This window comes from Coffea arabica, chromosome 10e, assembly GCF_036785885.1.
Source record: "Coffea arabica cultivar ET-39 chromosome 10e, Coffea Arabica ET-39 HiFi, whole genome shotgun sequence".
Taxonomy (NCBI): domain Eukaryota; kingdom Viridiplantae; phylum Streptophyta; class Magnoliopsida; order Gentianales; family Rubiaceae; genus Coffea; species Coffea arabica.
The window spans coordinates 8,227,458-8,253,237 of record NC_092328.1 but is presented as its reverse complement, the minus strand read 5'-3'; the positions used below and the strand labels follow the sequence as shown (position 1 = coordinate 8,253,237).

General features: G+C 36.4%; 3 protein-coding genes across 4 annotated transcripts; 1 reads left to right on the top strand and 2 right to left on the bottom strand.

Moving 5' to 3' along the window:
* Window positions 1–711: 711 nt before the first annotated feature.
* LOC113712773 (tubulin-folding cofactor A-like) lies at window positions 712–6,672 on the bottom strand. Of its 2 annotated transcripts, none has more exons than XM_027236332.2 (4): window positions 6,357–6,672; window positions 3,315–3,471; window positions 1,776–1,862; window positions 712–1,002 (listed from the first exon to the last, which is right to left on the bottom strand). In XM_027236332.2, exons 2-4 carry the CDS (start codon window positions 3,468–3,470, stop codon window positions 904–906), a joined length of 342 nt encoding a protein of 113 aa, XP_027092133.1. In that variant the 5' UTR covers window position 3,471; window positions 6,357–6,672; the 3' UTR covers window positions 712–903. The 2 variants fall into 2 exon arrangements, with proteins under 2 accessions (XP_027092133.1, XP_071923581.1); XM_072067480.1 differs by having other exon boundaries at window positions 3,315–3,499; window positions 6,357–6,487.
* Window positions 6,673–7,884: 1,212 nt separating this feature from the next.
* LOC113712838 (tubulin-folding cofactor E) lies at window positions 7,885–14,871 on the top strand. Its single transcript, XM_027236437.2, has 15 exons — window positions 7,885–8,373; window positions 8,856–9,026; window positions 9,302–9,348; window positions 9,845–9,991; window positions 10,095–10,169; window positions 10,608–10,717; window positions 10,799–10,935; window positions 11,043–11,104; window positions 11,766–11,873; window positions 11,956–11,990; window positions 13,013–13,078; window positions 13,468–13,559; window positions 13,641–13,717; window positions 13,802–13,879; window positions 14,404–14,871. The coding sequence occupies exons 1-15, from the start codon at window positions 8,007–8,009 to the stop codon at window positions 14,500–14,502; spliced, it is 1,671 nt and encodes a 556-aa protein (XP_027092238.1). The 5' UTR covers window positions 7,885–8,006; the 3' UTR covers window positions 14,503–14,871.
* Window positions 14,872–15,688: 817 nt separating this feature from the next.
* Window positions 15,689–22,908, bottom strand: LOC113711136 (uncharacterized). Its single transcript, XM_027234307.2, has 8 exons — window positions 22,055–22,908; window positions 21,224–21,561; window positions 20,635–20,820; window positions 20,418–20,516; window positions 20,219–20,290; window positions 19,971–20,087; window positions 16,847–17,113; window positions 15,689–16,746 (listed from the first exon to the last, which is right to left on the bottom strand). Exons 1-8 carry the CDS (start codon window positions 22,293–22,295, stop codon window positions 15,886–15,888), a joined length of 2,181 nt encoding a protein of 726 aa, XP_027090108.1. The 5' UTR covers window positions 22,296–22,908; the 3' UTR covers window positions 15,689–15,885.
* Between the last annotated feature and the right edge of the window lie 2,872 nt (window positions 22,909–25,780).

The following is a 25,780-nucleotide window of genomic DNA, read 5'->3' as shown; positions in this document are numbered from 1 at the left end:
TTCCAAGTAGCTCTAATGATGCTTTTAGTTACTAATTAGCAGTAATAGTACAATAAGAACAATGCTCAACGCCAATGAAACTGTGATCAGTTAATTCCACACAAACGACAATGGCAAATATAATGAATCACAGAACCGAAACGAACATCAGTTTATGACATTCAAAATAATGTGAGCAAGAAAGGGGAGCAAACAGGCTGATGGGCCAAAAACAATAGTCACAAAATTTGATTTTTAAACTTCCAAGAAATCATTTTCATCGGCAAGAAGCAACTGAAAGAAACCATTCAAGTTCCCAACTTATCGCTTCTAATGCTAGTTAGAACCATAACATGTGTAAAACTGTTTTTCTAGCATCCGTTTGGGCCATGATTTTGATGCTAAAAATAAAACATGCTAGATGCTAGCAAAAGAGGTAGAGTGGAAATTCCAGCCATGGGCACAAGTACCTAGTTGGAAGTGTTGTTTTCAAATCTCAATATCAATTAAGAGTCTCGATCAGGCTCATTAGTCCCTCCAGATAACATGATCCCATTGACAAATTATCCTGAACTCTCAAGTTGCATCAATGGTGTCACCTTTCAAAGACTAATCATTACATGCAACTTGCAGCTAATCAATAATTCCAAAAGATGCAAGCTGAGGTCTGATTCACAGACCAATTAACAGATTCTGAGCATACAAAGAAAACCTTCGCTGAAAAACAGAAAGTAAAATTAAATACAAAAATATTTTACTAAATGATGAACAGATAATCATTTATCCCAAACACAAGAAGGGAAACTTGATATCCCAATAGAGCTGGATCAGATATTAGCTGCAAGTGTGGATAGGTATTCTGTATTCATACAAATTCAAGTAAGACTTAACTGACCCAAAACAGTTTCAGGAAAAGCCTAGACACTAGTTGCCTGCTTGAAACAACTGTTCAACCTCTGCTATCACTTTTTCTGCTTCTTCAACTTCTGCTCCATGTTTTTCGTTTGACTCTTCCAACTCAAGCTGAAACAAGATTGTGTGACTAGCAGTCAGCAAGCAGAATTCCTCATATACTCCAAACAGTTGAATTATCAAATTGATACCAATGAAACACGACAGCAATCACAGAAGCACAACTACTAATCTAGTACAAACCAGAACCAGACAAGTGATCTCCCTCTAGCACTAGAAACAACTAGCTATGTCTGAGTGAATCAACTAAAATTCAACAAAAGATTCCATCAAATTATGTTTGGAAAACAGCAAATCAGCACCATCACATCTCCAGTCTTGAAGAACGTAAATGATGTCAGGAAAAGGTGAAATAACCAACTTAGATGCAGCGCAAAAGCCCAAGTTGAAATGCACTGAAAATGCAATCAAGTCCTAGTTTCCTGCAACAACTAGTTAGAACGTTTCATCATTATTTTGGCAGGATGGGATATTCATCCTATGTAATACGACATTAAAAATATGCGTCATACAAAATCCAAAGTTAACACTTTTCAAGCTACAAAAAGTGAATATCCATCAAAAGCAGGACGCAAAGATAAATTTCACTCCAATATAGCACCTCAATCAAGAAATCATGTGACAAGAAGCATATATCTCCAAAATAAATTAGTATCTTACTCTAATCAAATCCCACCAAAAACATAGGAGCAAGTGAATTTGACAGAAAATTTACAGTTTCATATTCCCAATTGCAGAAGTTATCTTCATTTAGGCACTTCAGCTTATCATTACAGCTAATTCAAATAAATTGCTGTTACACTAAACATCAACATATAACTTACCAGAATATTTTTCAGGTCAGCCAAGGCAGCTTCTAGACGCTTGTGGCAATCAGGAATCATCATCCTAGATTCAGCAAGCACATTTTCCTGCATAATTCAACAATTGCAAGAACGTTATAATAGGATACTCTACTACAAAAGAAAGAATTATTAGAGAAAAAATTCAACAGCAAGTTTCGCAACTTCTATCTGTTAACCGTCATGTAAAAACTGTCTCACTGATCAAAAGCAAGCTTCAAGCAGTCAGGCCATCCTTAAGAGTCAACTCACCAGAACAATTTAAAGACCCACTCTGCATAACAGATATATCCGGCTAAAAAAGCTTACAACTATGCCATGCATCAAACGATGTACACACCCATCCTCAATGCAAAGAACAAATTAAGGGTATAAAGTTAGAGTTTGAACTAATATACTCAATAAACACTTGCATACACAATGATTTTTTCCTCAATTGCAATACAAGTAGCGCTGCCAATTGCTAACTTGACTTTGTGAAGAAAGACTGAAATAATATTTGTCCCTCATTTTCCTTCTTAATAGTCATAACCGGCTTTAACATTTGCAAATTGGAAGAGACCATCATAGCATTACTGAAAGGAGGGAAGTGGAGGCCTTTCATGACTACAGTCTTTAAATAATGGGTAGGATCTTGAATAGCTTATAGGTATTATAGGTTTTTAAATAATGAATGGTATTATCAGGCTAGAATAACCAAAAATTGGGTAAGTTCCCAAAGCAGACAGCTTTAGTAGTTTTACTATTAAAAAAAAAATCTAGATCACCACTAATTGTTGAGGTTCACCTGCAAGAGGTCAGAATTGTGAATTTTCCTGATTATCTGGTCCAACCAAAAGGCTAAAGATTTATAGTCAAAGGCAGTGATCCAGAAAGTAAACTAACTGCATAGGAACAAGTAAGAAGGAAAAACCAAACAGCATTCACATGCATCCCCTCCAGACTCCAGATACAAAAAAATGTGCAGGACAGTGTAAAATAGTTCCTCAATGACTACTTTAAGGACCAAACTTGAAATCATTTATCTAATACTTTATTCAAGAGGATTGCAGTAAATGATGCAGCAACAAGAGTCTCAAAAGGAGTGGTTTATAAACCTAATTTGAAGTTTCCCACTGCCTTCCATAAAAGGAAGATATGATTTTGGCCCGTATTAGGTAGACAAAAATTCCCAAACATGTTAACTCTCAAAACTATTATGTCATTAGCTTATTCAAGTGATTTTGGATAGATTGACTATCTGGGAATTTCGCTTTTGATGTAAGGATCTCCAATTTTGTTCTGGTTTACTTTCCCTATGGGAGATCAAGCTTGTTATCAGTAATACTCGATGCTAACATATGGCATGTCATCACTTATCTTCCTTTTTCTTTCCTCAACTTTGTGATGAACAATAAAGATTACTTGTTTTTGACATAATGACTAATAAAGGCACTCTGTGCTAAGTCTGATACCACCTTCTCTAGGTTGACATTACACGTGCGGTAAGAAACCACTATATGATTAGAACTAATGCAGGACCTGCTGTTTGATATCATATGGATCAGCTCCTTTGTCCTTCATGTCTGCAACCTTGGCAGCCTCTCTCTCGACCTCTTTCTCATAGGAATGGAGCTCTTTGACTATGCGCTTGCACGTTGAAGTCTTTATTTTCAGATTTTTCATTGTCGACGCCATTCTGCACAATTTTGTCAAATTAAAATTCCCTGCCAAACCAATATAAAAAAGTATGTGAAGTGTGTGCGTGTCTAGAGAAAGAGAGACAAATAGACAAAAGAATTTCAATTTATTAATTACAGAAAAACATAAACATACATGGATAAGGGCAAAATAGAGTAATAGATCTCGAAAAATGTTTTTCTTTCTTTTCAATACCGTTTCTCACATCAGTACAGCTTAATGCAGTCTAACAAATGATCTATCTCTTGTTTATATCACTTCCTTTCTTTGCAGTATTTTGTTAGCGACCAACTTGGCAATTTCATTGTTTATCTGTTATGGTCAACCAAATTCAGATTTGACGGAGTATTTCTAATTGAAACAACCAAAATTTGAGAAAACTTTCTATTGCTTGCAATTTCTTTTGAGAAAGATAATAAAGAGTTATTACACAAAACTAAAGCACATTGAGATTGATCAAAATTTCCTCTTGCAGGCTCAAGAAAGCAAAAATCTTAACACTTGGAATGTAGGTAATATCACTAGCAGCTTTAAATCAGTCACATTCTTTCACTCCCCAGAAGCTCAGGCTTTCTGCTTACAACTTTCTCGAAAATATCGGACATTGCCAGATACCTAACCAGTTAATACAGAGGGCAAATCTTTTCAGCCAATTCAAAACAATGTGTTGCAATATCTTACTCTGAGAGCATTCAAAACTGAAGGCAACGAAAAGAAGTTGAATTCTTAGGAACATACGACCCCTTGTTTCTATTTCCTAATCTGAGAAACTTGCAGGTTTTCCAGATTCTCATTCTTCTCTGAGTGAGTTGGAACCCTTTACTTTATTCAACACAACATAAACCCAATTCAAACACACAAGCCATTCCCAAAAATCAACACAAATCATGCTGAAAATCCAACCTTTAGATTAGGCAAACAAATAAGCACACGAAGTATACAAATTATAAGTACATTAGCAGAAAAGATGTGCAACGATTTTTTTTCCCGTTCTTTCCTGCGGAAAGGAAGATCATAATAAAGCATAGAACAGGCAAAATAGATAAGATTAATTGATTAACTAATGGGCATTCATGAATCACTAATGGATTTTGTTGGGTTTTTGAGAAGAAAGATGTGGGCAGAGGAGTGAAGCCAAGAGAACACCAAAGCCGAGCTCGAAAAATGATGCTCTTTCATATTCTTTTTCCCCTTTTTCTCTCCAATCTTCAGGGAGTCATACGATGTCGTTTGGCTTCGACCCTTCCACAGCCTTGTCCTTTTCTCATTTCTTTCTTTTGTTTTAGTACATAGTAGTAGCAAGGTTTGTAAAATCGGGATTCCACGTCGGATCGATTTTAGTTTCACAGAATCGGATCGTAGGATCGTAAGATCCCACCAAAAACTCCTAAATTTACTAAATTAATGAATTTAAAATTCATATACCATTTTGTACATCCTAAAATATATCAAATAAATAAGTTACTCATAAATATATAGTATTTTTTACTTACTATCTGACAAGCAATAAAGAAGAGAATATAAACCTGTTATCTGTCATGATTTCAAGTCTTAAAACCAAATACTTCACAGTTTACACAATCATAATTTCAAATATAAATTAATCATCAACCTTCACAAAATACTAAAAAGCCAAACATCCAAAAAGATTTTCAAGATCAAAATTAACTACTAGAATGTCATCTGTCAAGTTTAAACAAACATGAAAAAATAAAAAATAAAATAGCAACAATTCATCATTTTCAAGTATCATAATAATTCAGAAATACATTAATTTATAACCAATCATTTTCATCGTTTGAATCAAATTCATTATTCTCATAATCCACATTATCAAAATCATTATTTTCCCAATCATCTTCACCATCCCAATTCTTTTGGAATTCATCTTCGGCATTATCTTCATCACCATCCAAATTAGTATCATCCAAATCATTAGTTCCCATTTGAACATCATTTTCGGGAACCATATCAAGATAATCATCATCTTGACGGTTGAATTCAGTTGAAGGCCCATCATCCTCATCAATAACATGAATCACTTTCATTTTATTAACTTGTCTTCGACGGACATGGGTTTAACGATCTTCATGATCATCTAAATAAACAAACAATAATAATGAAAGTTACCAAAAACAAGAGAACTTGCAAAATAAAACTATAAAAACTAAAAAAAAAAAAGATAAACTTTATACTTAAATTGGCAGAAAGAAAGAAACTTACAAACTCTCTGCACATTTCTTGTAAGTATTACAAACACTAAAATCTGTTTGCTGTCACCCAAACAGATTATACAGAATGCACAATAACAAAGCTAATCTCAACATAAAGAACTCCCCATCCCCAGCCTAGAAAATATATAGATTTTCTGAGAAAAGGCATTACAATCCCGCTCCCCAACAAAATTAAATAAAAAGGACAATAATTCAAGAAAAGTCTCCTTAAGTAAGAATGATTAGTTACACTGTAAGGTATTCGAATTCACATCCTTTTTTCCTATATATTGAAGTTGATATTTGACAAAAAAAAAAAAAAAAAAAGAATTCACATCCTTTTTGGAATTTCGGTCAATTCAAATGTTCGCTGGGTTTTATTAAAGATTTAAAGCTTCCATCTTTACCATTAAAACGAGTCCCTGTGGCTCCGCACATTTTCCTAACCTCTAGACTCTAACATCAGCTAAGTCATCTAATCTACCCTATCCAGTCCTCACCAATATTCGGCAGAATATCTTAAATATTCCTCCTTTTTTAATCAAACATTTTGTAAAACAATTTTTATAAGCTACTCCACAATGGTAACACAAACAATGGGATATCATTACAAAGGAAATTTCTTTGAGACAAGAATTAACAGACGGGGCACAATAATGATTAATATTACCTCTGATAACTTTCCCCTGGCCAATCTGGAGCTTCAAGCTTTGAAGCTTGAAACGGCCAAAATCAAACGGCAACAGAGGATTTCGTAGCTTGATATTCTGACCGAAGCAATGGCTGCTGGAGCTTGAAGCCTTGAAGCTGTCGGCTGTAGCTTGTGGGTTCTTGGTAGATACTAGAAACCGCAGCGATTTCGTCTTGTTAGTACTTGGTAAGAGCTGCAGCCGTGGTGGTTTGATGGTTAAATTAGGGATTTGATTTGGGCAGCGGAGAGGAGAAGAGAAATGACAAAGGAATGCTTGAGGAAAGATGAAGAAGAACCGAAGCTGTTTGACGGAACTTTTTGACTTTGAGGCAAAAATTGTTAAAACATTGCAACTAAAGGCTCCAATTCTTTGATAAATTACAAGCCTACCCCAAATATTTTCATTTACTTGCAAAATGAGTCTCGTATTTCACAAATTAGAAAAAATTTGTAGAATCGAAGTTGGATCGTACGATCTTATGCGATCTTACCGATCCTAACTCGATTCTATGTAGATTAGTGTATTTTGCGATTTTAAGTGTGATCCGGATCGATTTTGTCTTTCGTACGATCCTACGATCCGGATTGCGATTTTAACAACCATAAATAGTAGTACAAATCATCATCAAACTATTTTAAATTCTCCTTTTTTTTTTATAACCCGGAACATACTCGGACTCAAATCCTTAGGACCAAGCCGACACACCAAACAAGAGGAGTGCGCCATGGCTCCATGCAGCGACTCCGGACGAGTCACGAGTTCAAGTTCAGGATAAGATTCGAATCCAAAACCACAAGAGTCTTTAAGAGCCCATTTATCGTTGAACCACCCCGTGAGGCTAAATTCTCCTATTTTGGTTAATAGTAAACATATTTTTGTGTCAAAATAATTATTCAACTGAGAAAATCGTGTATTTTATCATTCAACTAATAAAATACTTTATGTTTTTTGTCACTCACGTAATAAAATCATATATACAATTTTCTCTCCAAAACTATTATTATTATTATTATTATTTTGTCAATTACATTTATATTAGTTGAATAATCAATCTTTTTTGAAGTAAATAGCAAAAATAGTTGCCAAACTGTATAGAATTACCTATTTTGACCGCTAGACTTTTTGTTTTGCTAATGTAATTTAACTTATTAAAAAGACATATATTTTGTCATTCAATTAATAAAAACTATTATTTTTAAGCCACTCGACAAATGAAAACATATATGTTTTTTTGTCACAAAATATATGTTCTAACCAGTTGAATGACCATTTTGGCTAAAAAAAAAAGAAAACGATTTGATAATCAAAACAATGAATTGTTAAATAGTTGAGTGATACTTCGTGACATTTCCTCAAAAATTCAACAATCAAAATGGATTACTTTAATTAATTTAGTAATCATTTATGCTATTTTGCCCTTCTTTTCTTTCTTCTGCTTTTCTTCCTCTTCCCAAGAATACATTTTACCCCCCCCCCCTTCTTCTTTCCTCATTAATATTTTCCCCCCTTCAACTTTCGAAATCAATACACCCGTACAGTTTAAGGACTCCAATCCAAAACCGACTCATCAGATTTTTAAGCTGTGACTGAATTGGGAGCAACTCAGCTGTCGTTTAGCTTCCACCACAATGCAGACGACGAAGAGCTCCGATTTGCCTCCTCAACCAACCCGGGAAGAATCCCAACCCGGAGCAACAGACTCTGCATCTGCATTCAAGTGCGGGCAGAGAGTTCACTCCACCGGCGACACCAGGCGAATCGGAACGGTCAAGTACGTGGGACCCGTGGAAGGCTATTCGGGGACATGGGTCGGAGTCGACTGGGACGACGACGGCCAAGGCAAGCACGACGGTTCGCACAATGGCGTCCAGTATTTCCAAGCCAGAGGGCTCAAGACAGCGTCTTTCGTCCGCCCGCATAACTTGAGCTCGGGGATCACGCTTTTGGAGGCCCTTCAAGTTCGCTATCGTGGCACTTCCACTAAAGAAGAAGAAGGTAATAGGCATATCCGAAAGTTGAATCGGGTGTTGTACTGTGTGCTTTAAAGGTTGTACGCTATGTTTTTTTTTTGTTAGTGAAACGTGACGGGATTTTGGTGGTTTTTGAAAACGTGAAATGGGGTGTGGAGTTCTTGTTGTTGCTTAGAGATGGTGCTGTATTCTCTGCTTCAATGGCTGTATCTTTAGTCCTTGCCTAAAGCATTTTCAGTTCTTTGTTTTGTTTTGGTGAAAATGGCGGTTCAAGGGATAATGACTGTTTCATGTTTCCTTGAAATGTGAAATGCAATGTAGAGTTTTTAATATTTATGCTGCTACTGTGATTATACCTCTATTGTTTTTGTCACTATTTTCCTATGTATATTCATGTTAGTGTTGTATTCTTTCGTTTTATCAGTTTTCTTTTCATCCGTTTTCATGTTTGTAAAGATGACAACTGCAATATATAGGTTTTAAGTGTAATTCTGTGGTATATTCCAGATGAGATGTATGTGCTTTCTTCAACGAATAAACGGGTATCAATTGAGCTTCTTGGCAAAGAAAAAATTCAAAACAAGCTGAGTAGATTTGAAGAGTTGACGGGCGTGTCACTCTCTTTTCTGGGGGTTAGCTCTCCTGGACCTTCAGGCCAAATCAGTAATACTCTACCAAGTGAGTTTGGCCTCTATGGTCAGTCATTTTGTATATTCTACATTCCACTTCTCTTAACAGTGTTCCACATTTGTATGTTTCACAATTTTCAATTTCAGTAGTCAAAGCCTTTCAAGTATTTCGATGTTTCTCTGCCATCCTTTTACTTGTTCTATTTCCTCTCTGATTTTATGACCCAATATCTGTTTCTTTTGCAAAACATTTCCCCCCTCCCGGCCAGCTTTTATTTTGTGAGACCTATGACTATTGAAGATCTTACATTGGATTCATTGCAGATTTGAAGCAGCTGGATTTGACTGGGAATCTGCTTTCTGATTGGAAAGTATGTCCATTTGCTGGTAAAGATATACATCCAAAAAATTGGGGGATAAAAATGATGACCTGTTAGAGCTTTTGTCATAGTGATAATTGATTACTGCTACCTTTCATATTGATTGCATGCTTTACCCAATAATCCTGATATTAATGGTCTCTGTACTCTTTTGCATATGTCCATTATAATCCGTTTAACACTTTTATTCTGTATATTGTTATGCAGAATTGTTGCACACATATCTACTCAAACTAATCTGTAATAGAGAAATGCCTATGGCCAAATAATGACTCTTAATAATTATGAGTTTTGTGTTCTAAGGAAACTTTAGCTTTGATCAGATCCTATCAGTAGTATACAACCATACATCAGCTCATCCTTTTCACTTCCTGAGATTCTTGAACCCTTTCATATGCAATCATTGTAAATAATGTGCTTGTTATCCTTAAAGAGGGAAATCTTCTTGAAGCTTAGTAACTGCAGTCTAAGGAAAATCTTCATGCAGGATGTTGGCATCATATGTAAAGAGTTACCTGCACTTGAAGTTCTCAATCTATCCCACAGTTCAATGTTACATGATACAGTTGAGATACCCAAGCTACACAATATAAGGATTCTAGTTTTGAACCATATCGGCATAAACTGGAAGCAGGTGTGGGCTCCTCTTGATAGTTCAAGTTTCTTTTGTTGTTGATGCTTTTCCTTTCTTTAAACGTGTGATGATACCTGTTCTAATATATGATCTCATTGGGCAGGTTGAAATGCTTAAAGATTCAGTTCCATGCATAGAGGAGCTTCATCTGATAGGGAACAATATAAAAGAAATTACGGTCAGTGTTTTCCCATTGCCATGATATTTTGCCTTTGATTTGTCACTCAAAGTTCCTGAAAATCTGGTGTGACAAAAAAAAAAAAGGACCATTGCACTAACATTTGCATTGTGAACCAGCAAAAAAGTGTATGAGATGAGCTAACCTGGTGATCTATGTAATTCAATGAGTCAGCTGCATTAGGCAGAGTTTAGACACTGAATAAAAATATAAATAACAGTTAATTACCATGATAATCACTCAGCCCAATTTCTTAGAGAGTTGGCTCTTATCCTTGTATATGATCTAGAAATGGAAGACCAGCAACAACCAATTTTCTCGACATTAGTAGTCAAACTTGTTATCTCAAAAGAGGTCTCCATCCCAGATTGCATTCAATTTACTAAATTTCATGTATAACCACTATTATGGATTATTTATGTTTTGTCTTTTGTCCAGCTATCATCTTCCATGAGAGTAGAAGGATTTGATTATCTGCATCTTCTTAACTTGGAAGAAAATTGTTTAGCTGATTGGAACGAAATTATGAAGCTCTCAAAAATAAAAAGGTATTAGATAAAAGTGTCTTCTTATTGTTACTGAATCTAAGTACTATCATCAGATGTTACTCTTGTGGCTCCTGATTTCAGTTTGGAGCAGCTTCTGTTAAACAAAAATAGTTTGAATGAAATATGGTACCCCGAACATAGTACATCAGATGGAGCTGGTAATGAATCAGTTGGGAGAAATTTTAAGCCTTTTCAAAGTTTGCACTGCCTTCTGCTAGGTAATTGTGTAACTGCACTCAACCCTTTCTAGACAACTATATGTCAACTTTTTCCTTCCTCTGAAATTTTGTTTGGTTGCTTGCTCTTACTATCTCGCATCTTCCAGGAGGTAACAACATCAAAGATCTGGCTTCTGTTGATTCATTGAACTCTTTCCCAAGCTTGATTGTAAGGGTTCTCTTATTTGATTTGGCCTTAAAACCAAAACCAACAGCTGAAGTTGGGAAATGTTTGTGTTAGTAATTGCTGTACTTTAACTGATTGAAGATTGTTGCATCGGACATTTTTGATAAAGCTGTAAAGATGAATTAAGTTTCACAAATCAAAATGAAAGCCACTTTGAATTTGCTGAGTGAGTTTTTGTGTCAACTAAGATATGCACAAGAAGGTTGCTTTGCTTTCATCAGTTGAAGGGCTGAACTAAGTAAGATTATGAGTTAAATGGGGAAAAGAAATGGCTTTGGTTGGTTGAGTTTGTTGTCAAATTTCATGCCACTTGTTAGTTAAGTGTCTCAAACAACAGTTTCTTGTCAAAATGCAACAATATGTTTGTTTGGATTGAGATGATTTCAAATAAAATAATTTGCTTCACAAATTCCAATCACCTTTTTATCTCACATACATCACATCACAAAAAGTGTTACAGTAATTATCTTAAATAAACCATCCAAATAAACTCATATCCAAACAAACCCAATAATTCTTGTCAAAATGCAACTTTTATTGTACCAATTTGGTCAATTTTGCAATATCTATTTGACTTTCTTTAAGTTTCTTTTTTTTTTTAAGCAAGTTGTATGTCAACTGGTTGTTCTCCATTTTCATCCAGGATATAAGACTTTCTGAGAACCCAGTATCAGATACTGGGAAAGACGGTGTCCCAAGATTTGTTTTGATTGCCCGTTTGGCAAATGTTAAAATTTTAAATGGAAGCGAGGTAAATTCTAGAAATGGTTCTGTTTCGAATATGTTGATGTCTACAAGTATCAAATTCTGAATCTCTTTCTTCCTTTATCCAGGTTAGTCCACGTGAACGGAAGGATTCTGAGATTCGGTATATCTTTGCTATTATAAGTTCTGTATAACAATGTCTGTAACCTGAAATAATTATGCGTCCATGTCTTTTAGGCATCTGAAGTTGCAACTTTGATATGTGTTGGCCTTAGTGGTTTGTCATGGGATCTGTGCACATCTGAGTTTTCACATTCTGTTGCTTATTTAATTGCAACTAGGCTACTGAGAAGGGAAGTTTTCTAGTCTTCAAATTTCACTCCGACTATCACTTTGCTGATTGTCAATAAATTAGTGCTAAGGTTCACCCATTGACTGCTCATCCTGGAGGAACAACCTCCATACATCCTTCCTTTTAGCTGAGACTAGTATCATGTGTTTCCTAGGGGTGATCGACATTTAGAAATCAATAAAGAATCTTGCATCTGTTTCTGAAAAGACATCTTACTATTCTTTTGGTTGAGCCTTGTCAGCCCTATGTCACAGAAAAAAGCTGCTTATTGGTAGTTATTGGTGAAAGCTTGATGCACCTGTCCTGTGAACATTACTTCACAGCATTTCATCAATCACATGGAAAAGAAAATAACTAAAAGGAATGCTTTTGTATGGAGACTTGTTCATCTGTGGACATGTTGCTAGTTTCTGGAAGTTGACATTCATATGAAATTCAGCCTTTCAAGAAGACTGAACGAGTGCTAAGTGATTAGGCAACAGGCCTGGTGGCTTATTGTTAGAAACATTTCTATTAAGCAGACCCCTTAACAGAATGGTTCTTGAAGAGGTAGATAATATATTGGTTTTAATCATTGAAAAAGGTTCAGGTGATTGCTATTGTAACATTGTGCAACAACCCATTTGACAAAGAGGTACGAAATGCAGAAATTTTCAATTTGATAATATAAACAGAAATTCTTGTGACCTCAACTCTGATCCCTTTTCTTTTAAAAAAAAATTCATTTAGTAGATATCGCTGTACAAATTTAGTTTGTCAGATTGCTCTATGTTGATTAGTCTTGGAAACTGAGATTGATAAGCATATTCTTTTTGCTCAAAATACTTTTGCAGGTATGTTCGCTTAGTTATGACCAAGTACAATGACAATGTGGAAGAACTCATGCGTCTCCATCCCAGGTTTGCCTTGTTATTCTTGCAGTCCTTTCCAAGATTTTTTTGAATGCATAAAATGATAAACATGTCTACTTGATGTTTTCTTTCTGTCTTTGAAAAATGTAAAGAACAAAACAGGTGTGTAGTGAAATGGATTTGTAATCTTCCCTCTAGTGAAACACTTAAATTTCTATGTAAGGCTTGTTATTGATTGTTAAAATGACACGTACATTTTTATGAAAGACACATAGACGGCTAGATTTCTTCAGTTTAGTAATCCTTCTGTACTTCATGTTTCCTTTTCTAGTATTTCATTTATGTTAGGTGGTACTCGAAAATTAGCAGTTTGACAATGGCTACAGGTTTGATAATGGCTACAGCCCTGATTTGTAAGGGATTGATAATGGCTACAGGTTTGCTGAGCTTAAAAGATTTCATGGAATTGAGGATGTAAAGGCACCAATTGGAGTATTCGGGCCCCAGAAAATGTCTTCAGGACTTATTTGTACGGTTCTTTTAACTTTTGAGGTTTCCTCTAGCAACGCAAGACATGTATGTCCTCCCTACTTACGCCTGCTTTGTGCAGCCGTCACCCTGAAATGTGTGGGATCTTCAATTGGTGAAAAGCAGCCCCTGACAAAAAAGCTGCCTTCTACAACAACGGTGATGTTTATATGCTACTGTGATCATGTCCTTTCTGAGATTCTTTTTCCAAGTTACCCATATTAAATATTGTTGCTTATCTAGGTTGGCAAATTGAAGAACCTCTGTGAGAGTTTCTTCAAATTAAAATCTGTAAAGCCAAAGCTGTTTCTTCAAGAAGAGGTTAGTACAATGGTCCAAAAGTTGTCATTTTGATTATTTGTCCTATTAGTACTCGGATAAGGCTAATGATGTTTTCTCCCTTTCTTTTCACCTTTGCTTATCCAATTTTACTCTTGGTTGTAAAAGTTGTGCTCTATTGAGGCTTGTCTTGAGAACCATGCCTGACCTGTTTTGACATTCCCTGCTGGTTCTTTTCAGACAGTTTTTTTTTTTAATCTATCTGGCACAAAGTATATTTTAGGGAATTTTGGGATTACTTCCTTGCCCATATGAAATATACCTTGAAATACAATGACATGCAATAGTCATCCAAATGTTGAGTAACCATTATGACTGGGAATTCAGGCCAGGGCAACAGCTCTTTTGCAATGAAGTTCACGAGTCGCTAATGCTCAAATAAGACTACAGAAGCAATCTCCATATATTGCTGAGTGGTTTTTTTCTTGAGTCAATGAAGATGTAAATTCCAGGCTCTGCTTTTAGATTCTTTGTGCTTGCTAATGACATCTTTATGAAACACGCAGGGCACCCCTTTACCCACATTACTTGATGACGACATGGCATCTTTGATGGAAATTGGGGTTGGGAACGACTCGACCATTCTTGTTGATGAGGTCAACTGATACAGTCCATGCAATTTGGAAGGGGATTCAGAAACTTAAATAGCAGTTCAAGTGTTACAAATATGTGCACGTCATGTTATCCTGCGGTGTCTATACGTTTGTTTCTAATGCCTGGGTCATGCTGCAATTTACACAATGACTATGATTTTCAAAGGGGACATCGCTATTGATGTAACCAAGAGGGAAAAAAAGGCACAAGGTGTTTTCTGCTTTATGCTGCATTTTGTTACGTGATACAGCCAGTCTAGTTGAGCAAGTGTATACAACAATTTCGGGAGTTGATGGTTGTCTGAGTGTATTGTTTTCTGATTAACAGGAATTTAATTTATTTCTGAGTGCGAACAATTTCAGGAGTTGATGGTTGTCTCACTGTGTATTGTTGTCTTTTTAGCAGGAATTTAAGTGCCATTGACTGTCATGACAAAATCGAAGCACTACTAGTGGAAGATGAACAAAGTGACAGGGAGCTAGAAATAACCCAAACGCCAAGGTTACGGTGAAACTTTCAAAATAGTTTAGTAACATAAACGTTTTAACACCAAAGTCTCTAAAAAGTTTCACAAACAAAAATTAAAGACCTATTAGAGACAATACAGCATCCAGACAAACCAAAAACTCCTAGACGTCTAATTCTTTGACCGCTAAAATAAATTAATCTCATTGTATCTTTCCCAATAGCGAGTGGTGCTAATTACAAAGAAAGACCAGAAGCAAGTGGTTATCCTACCATTAAAGATAAGCTATGATGATCAGCAAAGACAACTTCTTCTCAGTCAAACATCAGTATGTCAGTTAGGGTGTTTGTGGCAAATTCCAACAATTCAGCCATTAACCAAACTGTCTTTTCTGAGAACAACCGAGCAACAAAGAGACTAAACAGAAGTGTTCAATTAGATGAAACCTAGCTACATGCAAAGATGGCTTAAGCTTTCCTACCTTTGTACCAGTTTGAGCTCATTCCTTTCTTCTAGCATTCATGACCATCACATGCGCACAACTCTCATTTTCTATAGGATTTTAACTGTAATCGAGTCATATCTCATTTCCTGCGGTACTTTAACCGTAATGAGGTCACGTCGTCCACTGTCATTCACAGAGTAAGTTCACTTTAATAATATAGTAGAGCAAGCCTCTTGGAAAGATAATTAACAGGACATACTTAACAGAGCCATTCATGCTACATGCGTTAACTAAGTCAATAGGTCATCAAATTATGAGAAATTATAACACATCCCGATATTTGATTCTGTGCAGTACAACTTGATCGCATCTGGGGTCCTAGACACGGTAAAGTAGAGATAGTATGAATGCCTTGTACTTTGAAGCTAAAATTAAAAAAACACAGCTCCTACTCCCAACTATCAGCTAGAAACCAACAGCGTTTCACCGAGGTGCCGCATACATCTGACTGGAGTCATACTGCGGATAACCAGGCTGGGGTGACAAACTCTTCGCATAACCAGCTGGTGCAGGTGTAGTTCCATAAGCACCACTAGTTTGAGGGTTGGACTGATCATAGCCTGGCTGGGTTGGAGGTGGTTGACCATAGCCTGGTTGGACAGCAGAAGGGGCACCATAAGCTCCAGAAGCTGGATACGCTGCATCCGATGCGCCTTGATACCCATAACCAGCATTGGCAGCGGCTGGTTGTTCAGTGTAACCAGGCTGTGCTGGATATGAACCATAACCTCCTGTGGCATAAGCAGAGGGCTGCTGTCCACCAGGCTGGCCATAACCAGAAACAGGTTGTGCACTAGGCTGAGCATAACCAGGACCAGCAGCAGCTGCAGGTGCTGGGTGATTATAACCGTCAGCAGCATGTCCTGAACCATAAGGAGGATAGCTTTGCTGCACTGGACCACTTGATGCATACCCATATGATTGCTGTGGGGGCACATTGGAACCATATGCTTGGGTTGAAACAGAAGCTGGATAAGGCATTTCACCAGGTTGGTTAGGCCTAGGCTGGCCATAAGTTTGGCCATGAGGCGCCTGTGGAGGCATACCATATGATGCTGACCTGCCATATTGGTCCTGTGGACCATAGCCTGGATGGGTACCACCACCTTGAGGGTAACCCGTTGACTGAGGTACCCCATGTCCACCATAAGAATGGTGGGCTGGCAACTGGCTATCATATTTCACTTCGCTGTATCCTTGCCCATAGCCCGGTGCAGGTGTCTGGGAATAAGGGGCAGGCTGCCCATATTCTGGACCCTGTGGCTGCCCATAGTTGTAATTTGCCTAGATGCATCATAATAGGGCGAATAGCAGGATTGTTAGAAAACCGAAGCACATTTCAGCTGTATGATCCTCAACCACGATAGAAGTAAAAAATACCAACCTGCGGTGGCTGGCCATGCATAGCTGCTGGGGGCCTCTGTTCCCAACTATGACCAAAGCTGCTTCTGGGTCCTTGGGGAGGATAGTTCCCATACGGTTGAGCTGGATATTGAGGATTTTGTGATGGATATGATCCTCTTTGCTGATAATCATAGCCCATAAACTGCCCAGGATAAGGACCACGATTTCCCCATTGCGGGTTAACAGGGCCACGAGGACGGATAGCCTGCTGATTATATCCACCAGACAGAGGTGATGGCCTCACAGTCTAAAAAACAAAGATGAACAAAAAAAAGTGAGGATAGCAACTTTTTATTTGATAATCACACATGACTGGAAGAGTGCAGAATGTCTAACTATTTATGAAATAATAATGCATGACTTGGCTCACAAAACTAATGATTAGGAAGCTAAAACAGTCCAGTCAGATACCACATATGGAGACCATTCGAAGCAGAACTGGCAGATAATCATCTACAAAGATCACTGAAGAACCAAAATGAAGTAATATGCATAGCCACAAAAGTTGCAAAAACACCGATTAAAAAATCAATCAACTAAGCAATGCATTACTCTCGCACAAATAATTAAGCATTAGTGAACAATCAAATTAAATGTAGGAAACTACAGAGAAAAAACTAGTCTTAAATTTGCAAACCTCAAACCATATATCAGCACAGAAACAGGAAACATAAATTTCTATGCAACATTTCCATATCATCAAAGAGTACAAAATGTAATTGATGTGTTGATTCCATTCAGAATATCCAAGGACTGAAATTTTGACAAATTAACAATCAATCAAAAAGGAAAACAAACATCAGATCATCCAAATATGCTTCACTCTTAACAAAATAAATTACTTCACATAATGTGGAATACGAAAATAATTTATGCAAAAAGATGAAATCCGAATGTCAAATCATGCAAATTGTACCTGCATACATATATTTTATAGCATATTGACAATTGACAAACATAAAATTTATCTTTACAGTTAATAATCAACAGTTTTCCATTAGTAGAAGCCGTGCGGGCAAGGTTGCCCCCTGATCAAAGGATATAAAACAATGCAAAAAAGAATCAAATGTCAGGTAAGTGTCAGCTGTCACAATATTCCAGATACATAAAACCCGTCAATAATTGCCTCGTAATACCAGTCGCAAAAAGCAAACTAAGGGGGGAAAAACACTAGATGTAACTCGAGTAGATAAATGACTACTATGCTAATGCACAGTAATACAGAGATCTGGTGAAAGAAATTCAAAAAATTGAAGCCAGTTCAGACAACTAAGCCTCGCAAACCCCAAGCTAATAATTGCAATTGACAAACATAAAGTTCACATTTACCGCACAATGAAGAGAAGAAAATAAATGCAGCTTATGCATCACAGGACCAAATTTTGTAGCAAAAGTTAGATCAAAGCAGTGCAAAGGACATTTTCATATCAGAACAAGAATGGTCCCAAATAAAAAAGTAAATAAATAAATAAGGATGAACTCCAGATGAGGCACATTTGAAGACCACAGATACATAGTAAACTGCCAAACTCATCCGAAATCAATATTGCAATCGTAGAGCATGGAAGAAACAAACTTTGTCAACCCATCAAAAAGCATCCATATCACATTTATATAACATGGCCCATATTCAATCATAATGGCTCTCCAAATATTCAACTCCAAATAATGCATTACAAGGATAAGTGTCATTGTCTTCATTGTTCCTTGCATCACCAAATTAAATCTAGACATATGAAACCTATAACACTTCAGAAAACATCATCCAACTGAGCATGATACTCCTCCCCATAACGTCTCAAGCAAAGAACATGAGGACACCAGAGCACTAGGGCTAATGAAACACAATCTTAGTAGTATTTATCACTTCAGTTTTCAAGTCTCAAAGCAATCTTACCAACTATTTTACCATCCTGCAATCCCGAGGATTAATGCTTGGTACCTCTCTTTGGTAGATGAGAGTGAATAGTTGTCTATTGCTACACCAAGAAGGCAATGCTGACCCGAAGTGAGAGGCAGAAGCCAAATCTGCATTTTTAAAGCCAAGCAATTCGAAATCGGCAGCTTCAAGATAAATAAATCATGGCAACCGACATCTCATTGAATATAAGACCAGCCTTCCTAACTGCATTAAAGTGACCTATTACACAAAAAACCTTAAGACTCTAATCACGCAATTAGCTCTCAGTCCATCTTGTGATAGTTAAACTGTTATCTAAACCATCGAATATGCGCCACTCAAAAAGACATAGCAACCATCACTTGCTTAAACAACACATCATAATTCCAAGTGAAACATGGATCTGATTATCAACATCTCACCATTAGATAAAAGTACCATCAATTTTGCCAACAGTGACTAGAATTCTAGTAGCATGTCAAATACCTACCCTACAAAAACAATTTTTATGATGACCAGCCAATAAACTCAACAAGCATATTGGGATTACAATGCGATACGTCATTTGTCCATAACTTGAGTTTCTAAACATAACAATGCTCTTCATGGAAACTTCAGGCTCAAACAGAAAAATGAAATTGAAATAAATAGTTTAAGCTTGGCAGCATACATATGTGGCATGAACATAATAATCACACAACCAATCAGAAAAATACATCTTCACATCACAACCAAGATTTTGTATACTTGTGCATTCTAATCCTCTGCTTAGAAGTTGTTTTAACAAACAGAAGTCTAATCAATAGGAGTGCCAAACAGCCATCTACACAACATCCTTGCAATACACAATGAGGTAATGTTGCAACACAGCCAAGTCATATACTGGTTAACTGCACTGACACCATGATTAAAGAAACAACACTGTAGCTACCCAAATCTTACTCAATTAAAGGAGAGGGTGGAAAAGCATACAGAGGCAATCCATCATAAACCCAACTAATATTCCTCACAACTGATAGTACATTTCTTCTTATAACTAATACTTGAGCAGTAACACAAGTCAAAAAGTGATTTAGTGATTAAGAAGAAGCAAGTTTCTTCAGACAATTACTTCAAACCCAGCAAAAGTTGCATCCAGTAATGCAAATGATGGAAAGGACAATAAACTATTGTGCGAGAACAAAAGTGCAAGGTAAATACAAACCTGATTCATGACTTCTTTGATCATCTCCCTTGCCATTTCAATCTGCTTCATTACACCAGTAACTCGCACTGTCCTTTCTTTGGATTGATCACCAGCTGGGAGATGCTGGGGTACCAACTAAAACAAAAAGGACAGCATCAGCAACTTATCATCAGGAGATTCATGTATAATTTCTAAAAAATTACTTTCACATCAAACTTTCCCTTGGCTTTTCACACATACTACAGAATAGAATATTTGATCACTACCTGAATACGAGCTCCAGATTTTGTCTGTAAATTCTTAATAGTTTCTCCACCTTTTCCAATGATTAAGCCAACCTGTAACAGAAAAATACAAAATTAAGTTCAGCTGGAGAACATAAGAATAGCTAGAGTATACCGAGAGAGAGAAAAAGAGAGAAACAAAGGGACAGGAGATACAGAAAGACAACAACACGAGTAAAACCTTTTCATTCGGGACTTGAATCTCAACTTGATCTCCAACTACAGCCTGCACAGTGCTGAAGCCCCTAGCCACAAGAGAAGGAGAACCCCCAGCATCTGCCTGAAAATGCAATACATTTGGTTATTAAATTACAAATATCCAAAAGAGAGCTGACTATAAAACCAAATGAGTTATACATCATCCAACTCAATGCAGAACACTGTTTAAGGAAAGCAACCTCAGCAATAACATCATTGATCATCTTCTCCGCCTTGTTTATGCTATCTAGAGTTCCAATTAGTTCCACAGGCCTGGTAGCCGCACGCGGATCAGCATCAGCGTCTCTCATAATTTGAATTTTAGCACCTGAATTATATTGCAGAAACCTAATAGTATCCCCAGCCTTGCCAATCAAAACACCAACCTATACCACATCAGAGAAAAATCCATAAGAGATAAACATATGACAGGTAAGGATACCAATATTACGGTGATATTAAAGTACACACTTAAAGCAACAAGTTATATGTACAAATTCCCTCTCCCATTGTTTAAGCTAAATATTAACACTACTACACATCTTTCTACACAAACCATCTATCTTGCATGCCAAAAAAAGAAATAGAAACATGCTGAGACATTCTTATCCTCTCAGTCCCCCTAGCCAACCCCCCCCCCAAAATAATTAAAAAAGAAAACTTAAATTCCTTCTTATGGAGCATCTACAGGGTTGTGAAAAATGAACAAAACTTTCAGCAATAGCAACCATAGCTAGAACATCTCTAGAAAAGACATTAAGCCAATACAGGCCTGATTAAACAAACTACCTTATTATTAGGAACCTCAATTTTCTTTGAGGTTTCAGCATCAGAACTGGATTGCTGCTGAACAATAGACCCATCACCTTCTGCAGAAGGCTCCTCACCTTCCTTCTTGGACTCTTCTTCATTTCCAGCTGCAGGTCTCTCATTCTCAACTGAGGGCTGGTCACCATTACCATTCTGTTCATCTCCATGAGCCAGATCTTCGACTGTTGCAGAAGCTTCCAGAGCTAGTTCTTGGCCATCTCCATCCTCCAATTTAGCATTATCTTCCACACTTGTTGGCTGCTCATCAGCGTCCCCTCCTTCAGACTGTTCTGACTTGTCATACCCATTCTCCGGAGCTGCAAACCAAAGTGGAGCCATTATTACCCACTAATATACTAGTCAAAACATTGTTAATAAATTTCACCATCGTCATGTTTGCACAAGCTGTTAAATCATATTTTTCAAAGCATAATCAGTTCTTAGTTGAATTGTTTCATGTGCCCACCCCATACATTAAAATGGCAACAGCATAACAAATCTTCCCGATCCTTTTTACGATGAATTTGGGCTACCATTTGCATAAAGATGCAATGTTTTAGTACTTTCTAAACAAAAATTTTACAGTACATCCAGATACAAGTATCTTCATGCCCAAACGTAAATATAAATATATAAAACTTAAATATTTAGAATACAAAATGGTTCAAGGCCACAAACAAACATGCAGAATTGCTACAAGCCCAAAAACGAAACAAATTTCCCACCAAAAACTCAAAAATTACATTCCCAAGCACAATACTTAAACGCCTATATCAAACAATTAACATCTCTATTCAGCACTAAACATACCGAGGCCAGCAGGTTGGTCGTTCTCAGCATTATCCTCCACACGCTGTCGTTTGAGGTCCGCCAACTCATCATCCTCCTCTGCATTCCCATCCTTATCCGCGTCCACCTTGGCGTGCGAGTCAACACCGGAGAGTGGCTCCGGAACGTCGGTCTCCAAATCCTCGAGCTTGCGCTTTTTCTCATGGTCGGAAAGTTGCACCCCGCTCCCTGCCGCAGCAACCATAACCTCCTCGTCCGCCATTTCAGATCAGCGTCAAATATCCACCACCAAGCCCTAGCTAGGGTTTCAAAATATCAGCTTACGTTACTATCTTAGCACTGAAGAGAGAGTTTCTTCTCTTTTTTTTTTAGGGGAAGACAGACAATGGTTACAAAAATGTAATAAACCAATTTCTTTGCGCGTGAGTGGTTGTATTTATAGCAGGAGAAGAGGCTCGAGGGGGCAGAACTTTGGATTAGGGTTTCGGGTAGAATGGGCTGAATAAGTAAAGCCCAACCAATTTAGCTGAACGCTTGATACCAGAACAGGATTACTTCAGCATCCAAGGCCCAAGGCGCGCTTGGTGCACCAGTCACTTACCGTCACTAAGATATATTTAAGATATATTTAGACCATTCGATCCTCGTCATCTCGACTACTCTCTCTCTCGGTGCCGGGTGATTTCCTTTGTCCCAATTTTTTTTGTTTTGGATTATCAAACGAACGACGAGAAATTGAGGATCCCCTATTCAGTGACTGCAACAAAAGGAGCAATAGATAGTTTGAAGATGTTCCGACCCCCTTCATTTCTTGCTTGGGAGATAAAACCACAATCAATGAACTCTATCGTTTTTTCCATGACTTTGACGGGGCTAGATGGGTCACTGGAATATAATTCTTTGACGATCCCAAAGTTGGTCGATATGCCTCGGTGGAGTTTGTGAGTCGAGTAGGCGGTACGTTTTCTCTTCCAGTCATAGAAAAATCAGCAATAGAAGTTTTGGGTCTTCAGTTTTCCTTGTTGATGCTTTGTTAACTACAGTAGTAATTGGAGTACTTTGAATTACCACAAGATTTTAGCCTATTTTTAGCAATTCGGCTTCTTTCGTCCCTTACCTAGTGCTTTGTTACGTGTATCTTCTTCCCATTAGTTGTTATCGCCCACATTTTTTTGCTTTCATGACTTTTTGGCTTATGATACTATCTGCCCCTTACATATTTCTGTTATTTATCTGAAAGTTCATTTATCATGAAAATCTTCAATTGTTTGCATTAGTTTCCTTTTGTGCGTCTGTACGTGCATGTGAAGCGCAAGTACGTGATAGGCTGGGTAAATCCATTAGCCTATAAGTGTCTTTGTCATTTGAACAGAATGACATATTATAATTTTGCTTTGGTAGATGGACTTGTAAAAGGGATCCACGTAGGCTTCTGATGTTGCAATGTATAGAGAAATTAAAACAGTAAAACAAAGTCCCACTGGAGCAATATCTTGAAAAGTGACTCTTCATATTACTCTTCTACTACAGTTATAACAAAACAAATTATGAAAACCATGGATTCAATGCAATGTTGTAAACTTTGATTCAACCAGAATTTGAAGCAATTCTCGCACCCTATTTTTGAAAAATAAAAAAGTTGTTTTAAAATAATGAATTTTTTTATTTTAGAAAATAAAGAAAAATGGCCTAAAATGGGATTTTAAATAATGCAACGGTTTGGACCCAAAATGTTAGTCTAAAAAGGGTTTTAAAAAAAAGTCGTCACTTGGTATCGAATTTAGGTATACCAAATCACCCAAAGTATATTTTAAATAAAAATAAATAAAACCCTTTTAAACGACTTCGGGTCTTTAAAAATAAGAGAAAAGAGTTGGGGAGTCACATTTAAAGAAAGAGAAGGCAATGATTTGATCTAAAACACTCTTTCAACCTAACCAAGATTAGTTGCGAGATTTAGTCCAAAATTTTCCTAATCTAACCTATAAAACTTATCACATTTTGGATGTTTCTATATGGATGCAGGTCTAGATCTAAGGGATATCGAGATGGTTGAAATGTCTTTTCAAAATTTAATTGGTACCAATCACATTAATTGTAATTGTCAAAAATGATTTTTTGAAAAGGTCACGAAAGATGTAAAAGATGAGACTCAAAAAAGAAAATTATAATATATAAATAAATATACATAACCTAAAAGAGGAGAATGTAATATAAAGGATATGGGAAACTAAAATTCGTGATTCAGTTTTCCTTTTTATAGAGGAGTGACAGCGTCCTAAGGCTAAAAAGTCATACTCACTCATTTTCCATATTCGAAAGATAAATTCTCCTAATCTAGTCAAACAAATGGACTAACTACTTCTAATTTCCTAAAATGAAATGCAATTCTAAATGATATGGTCCAAACATATGGAGGGTATGGGAATAATAGTAGAAAAATATCATACAATTGAAAATAACCTAAAAATAGGAAAAAAAATGCATGAGACGTAATAAATGTCACACAAGGTATGAATCTAGTGCGAAAAAGGTTTAAAGAGTTTAGTATTGACCTAACAAATTTCTATAAGTCCCCACTAGCATTGGATTAGTGAGAAATCAGGGGAAAAAATCACAACTAGCATTGGACTAGTGTGGTGACATCATACACTCATTATAAATAAATAAATAAAACATATAAAACATAATTAAAACAAATAAACACATAAAAAATATAGAGCATGTAGGGCACATAGCATATAGGCATAATATCTAGATGCAAAACCTTAAAGAAAACGAATAAACACATAAGCATACAAGCACACGAGCATGCAAATAAATAAAAACTAACCATTATATTGGGGCCCTAATACAATCTAAAAAGGAGGGTTTTGAAAATAATAAACCTATCTATTACATTTATCTAACTGAATACATTTTGCTTGAGCAAAAGAAGAAGACCTATCTATTACAACTTGGCAATTAAATGCCTCCCAAATAATCATCAAAAATTAAATAAAATAATTTAAAACTTAAAATGAATAAAACGAGGAAATAAAAGAAAAACCACTTAAAATATGCAATCATACATAAAAAAAAATACATAGGAACACATAAAAGAACTTAAAATAATAATAGAAGGTACATCCCTTAAAATAGTAGTTAAATAATGTCGAATTTGCCCTATTTATACTCCAAAACCAACAAAATAGTCAAAGGCACCAATTTAATTGACAATTTAAAGAAAATGTAATAATATAGTGAATTATTTTAAAGGAATGCAAATAAACATAAAATTCCTAAAAATTTACTAATTAAATGCATTCAAATGAACCATGATTGATAATTAAAGGAGATGAACAATTGTCATTAAAAAAATAAAAACCATTAAGGACTCAATTACAAAAATTTAAAAAGTTTTGGGGTTAAATTATAATTATTAAAAATTTGGGGCCAAATTGAATAAAAGATAAAGTTTATGGACAAAAATGCAATTAAATTAAGGACCTAGTTGAAAGAAATCAAAAGGTTTTAGGACCACAGTGAAATTACACAAAAGCTCAGGGACCTAGTTGTCAAATTCGTTTTCTGGTGACATAACAAAAAATCTGATCTTGGCTTTTTCTCTCTCTTTTACTTGTTTGGCTTACCCCCTCAGCCCAACGAATAATAAAGAAAAGCACCCAACGAAAAAAAAACCTAGTCTACATCTGTTCACTATTGTCCAATCGACAAAGAAGTTGGGTTTAAACCTCCAAACTCATT

Excerpts from the sequence above, each read along its gene's own strand:
- LOC113712773 (XM_027236332.2), bottom strand. The coding sequence starts at position 3,470 with ATGGCGTCGACAATGAAAAATCTGAAAATAAAGACTTCAACGTGCAAG. Across the intron at positions 1,863-3,314 it reads CATATGATATCAAACAGCAG|GAAAATGTGCTTGCTGAATC; the intron begins GTCCTGCATTAG and ends TGAATTATGCAG. Across the intron at positions 1,003-1,775 it reads CTGACCTGAAAAATATTCTG|CTTGAGTTGGAAGAGTCAAA; the intron begins GTAAGTTATATG and ends ATCTTGTTTCAG.
- LOC113712838 (XM_027236437.2), top strand. The coding sequence starts at position 8,007 with ATGCAGACGACGAAGAGCTCCGATTTGCCTCCTCAACCAACCCGGGAA. Across the intron at positions 10,718-10,798 it reads AAGCTCTCAAAAATAAAAAG|TTTGGAGCAGCTTCTGTTAA; the intron begins GTATTAGATAAA and ends TCCTGATTTCAG. Across the intron at positions 11,991-13,012 it reads CGGAAGGATTCTGAGATTCG|GTATGTTCGCTTAGTTATGA; the intron begins GTATATCTTTGC and ends ATACTTTTGCAG.
- LOC113711136 (XM_027234307.2), bottom strand. The coding sequence starts at position 22,295 with ATGGCGGACGAGGAGGTTATGGTTGCTGCGGCAGGGAGCGGGGTGCAA. Across the intron at positions 21,562-22,054 it reads CGACCAACCTGCTGGCCTCG|CTCCGGAGAATGGGTATGAC; the intron begins GTATGTTTAGTG and ends TTTGGTTTGCAG. Across the intron at positions 20,088-20,218 it reads AATCTGGAGCTCGTATTCAG|TTGGTACCCCAGCATCTCCC; the intron begins GTAGTGATCAAA and ends TTTTTGTTTTAG.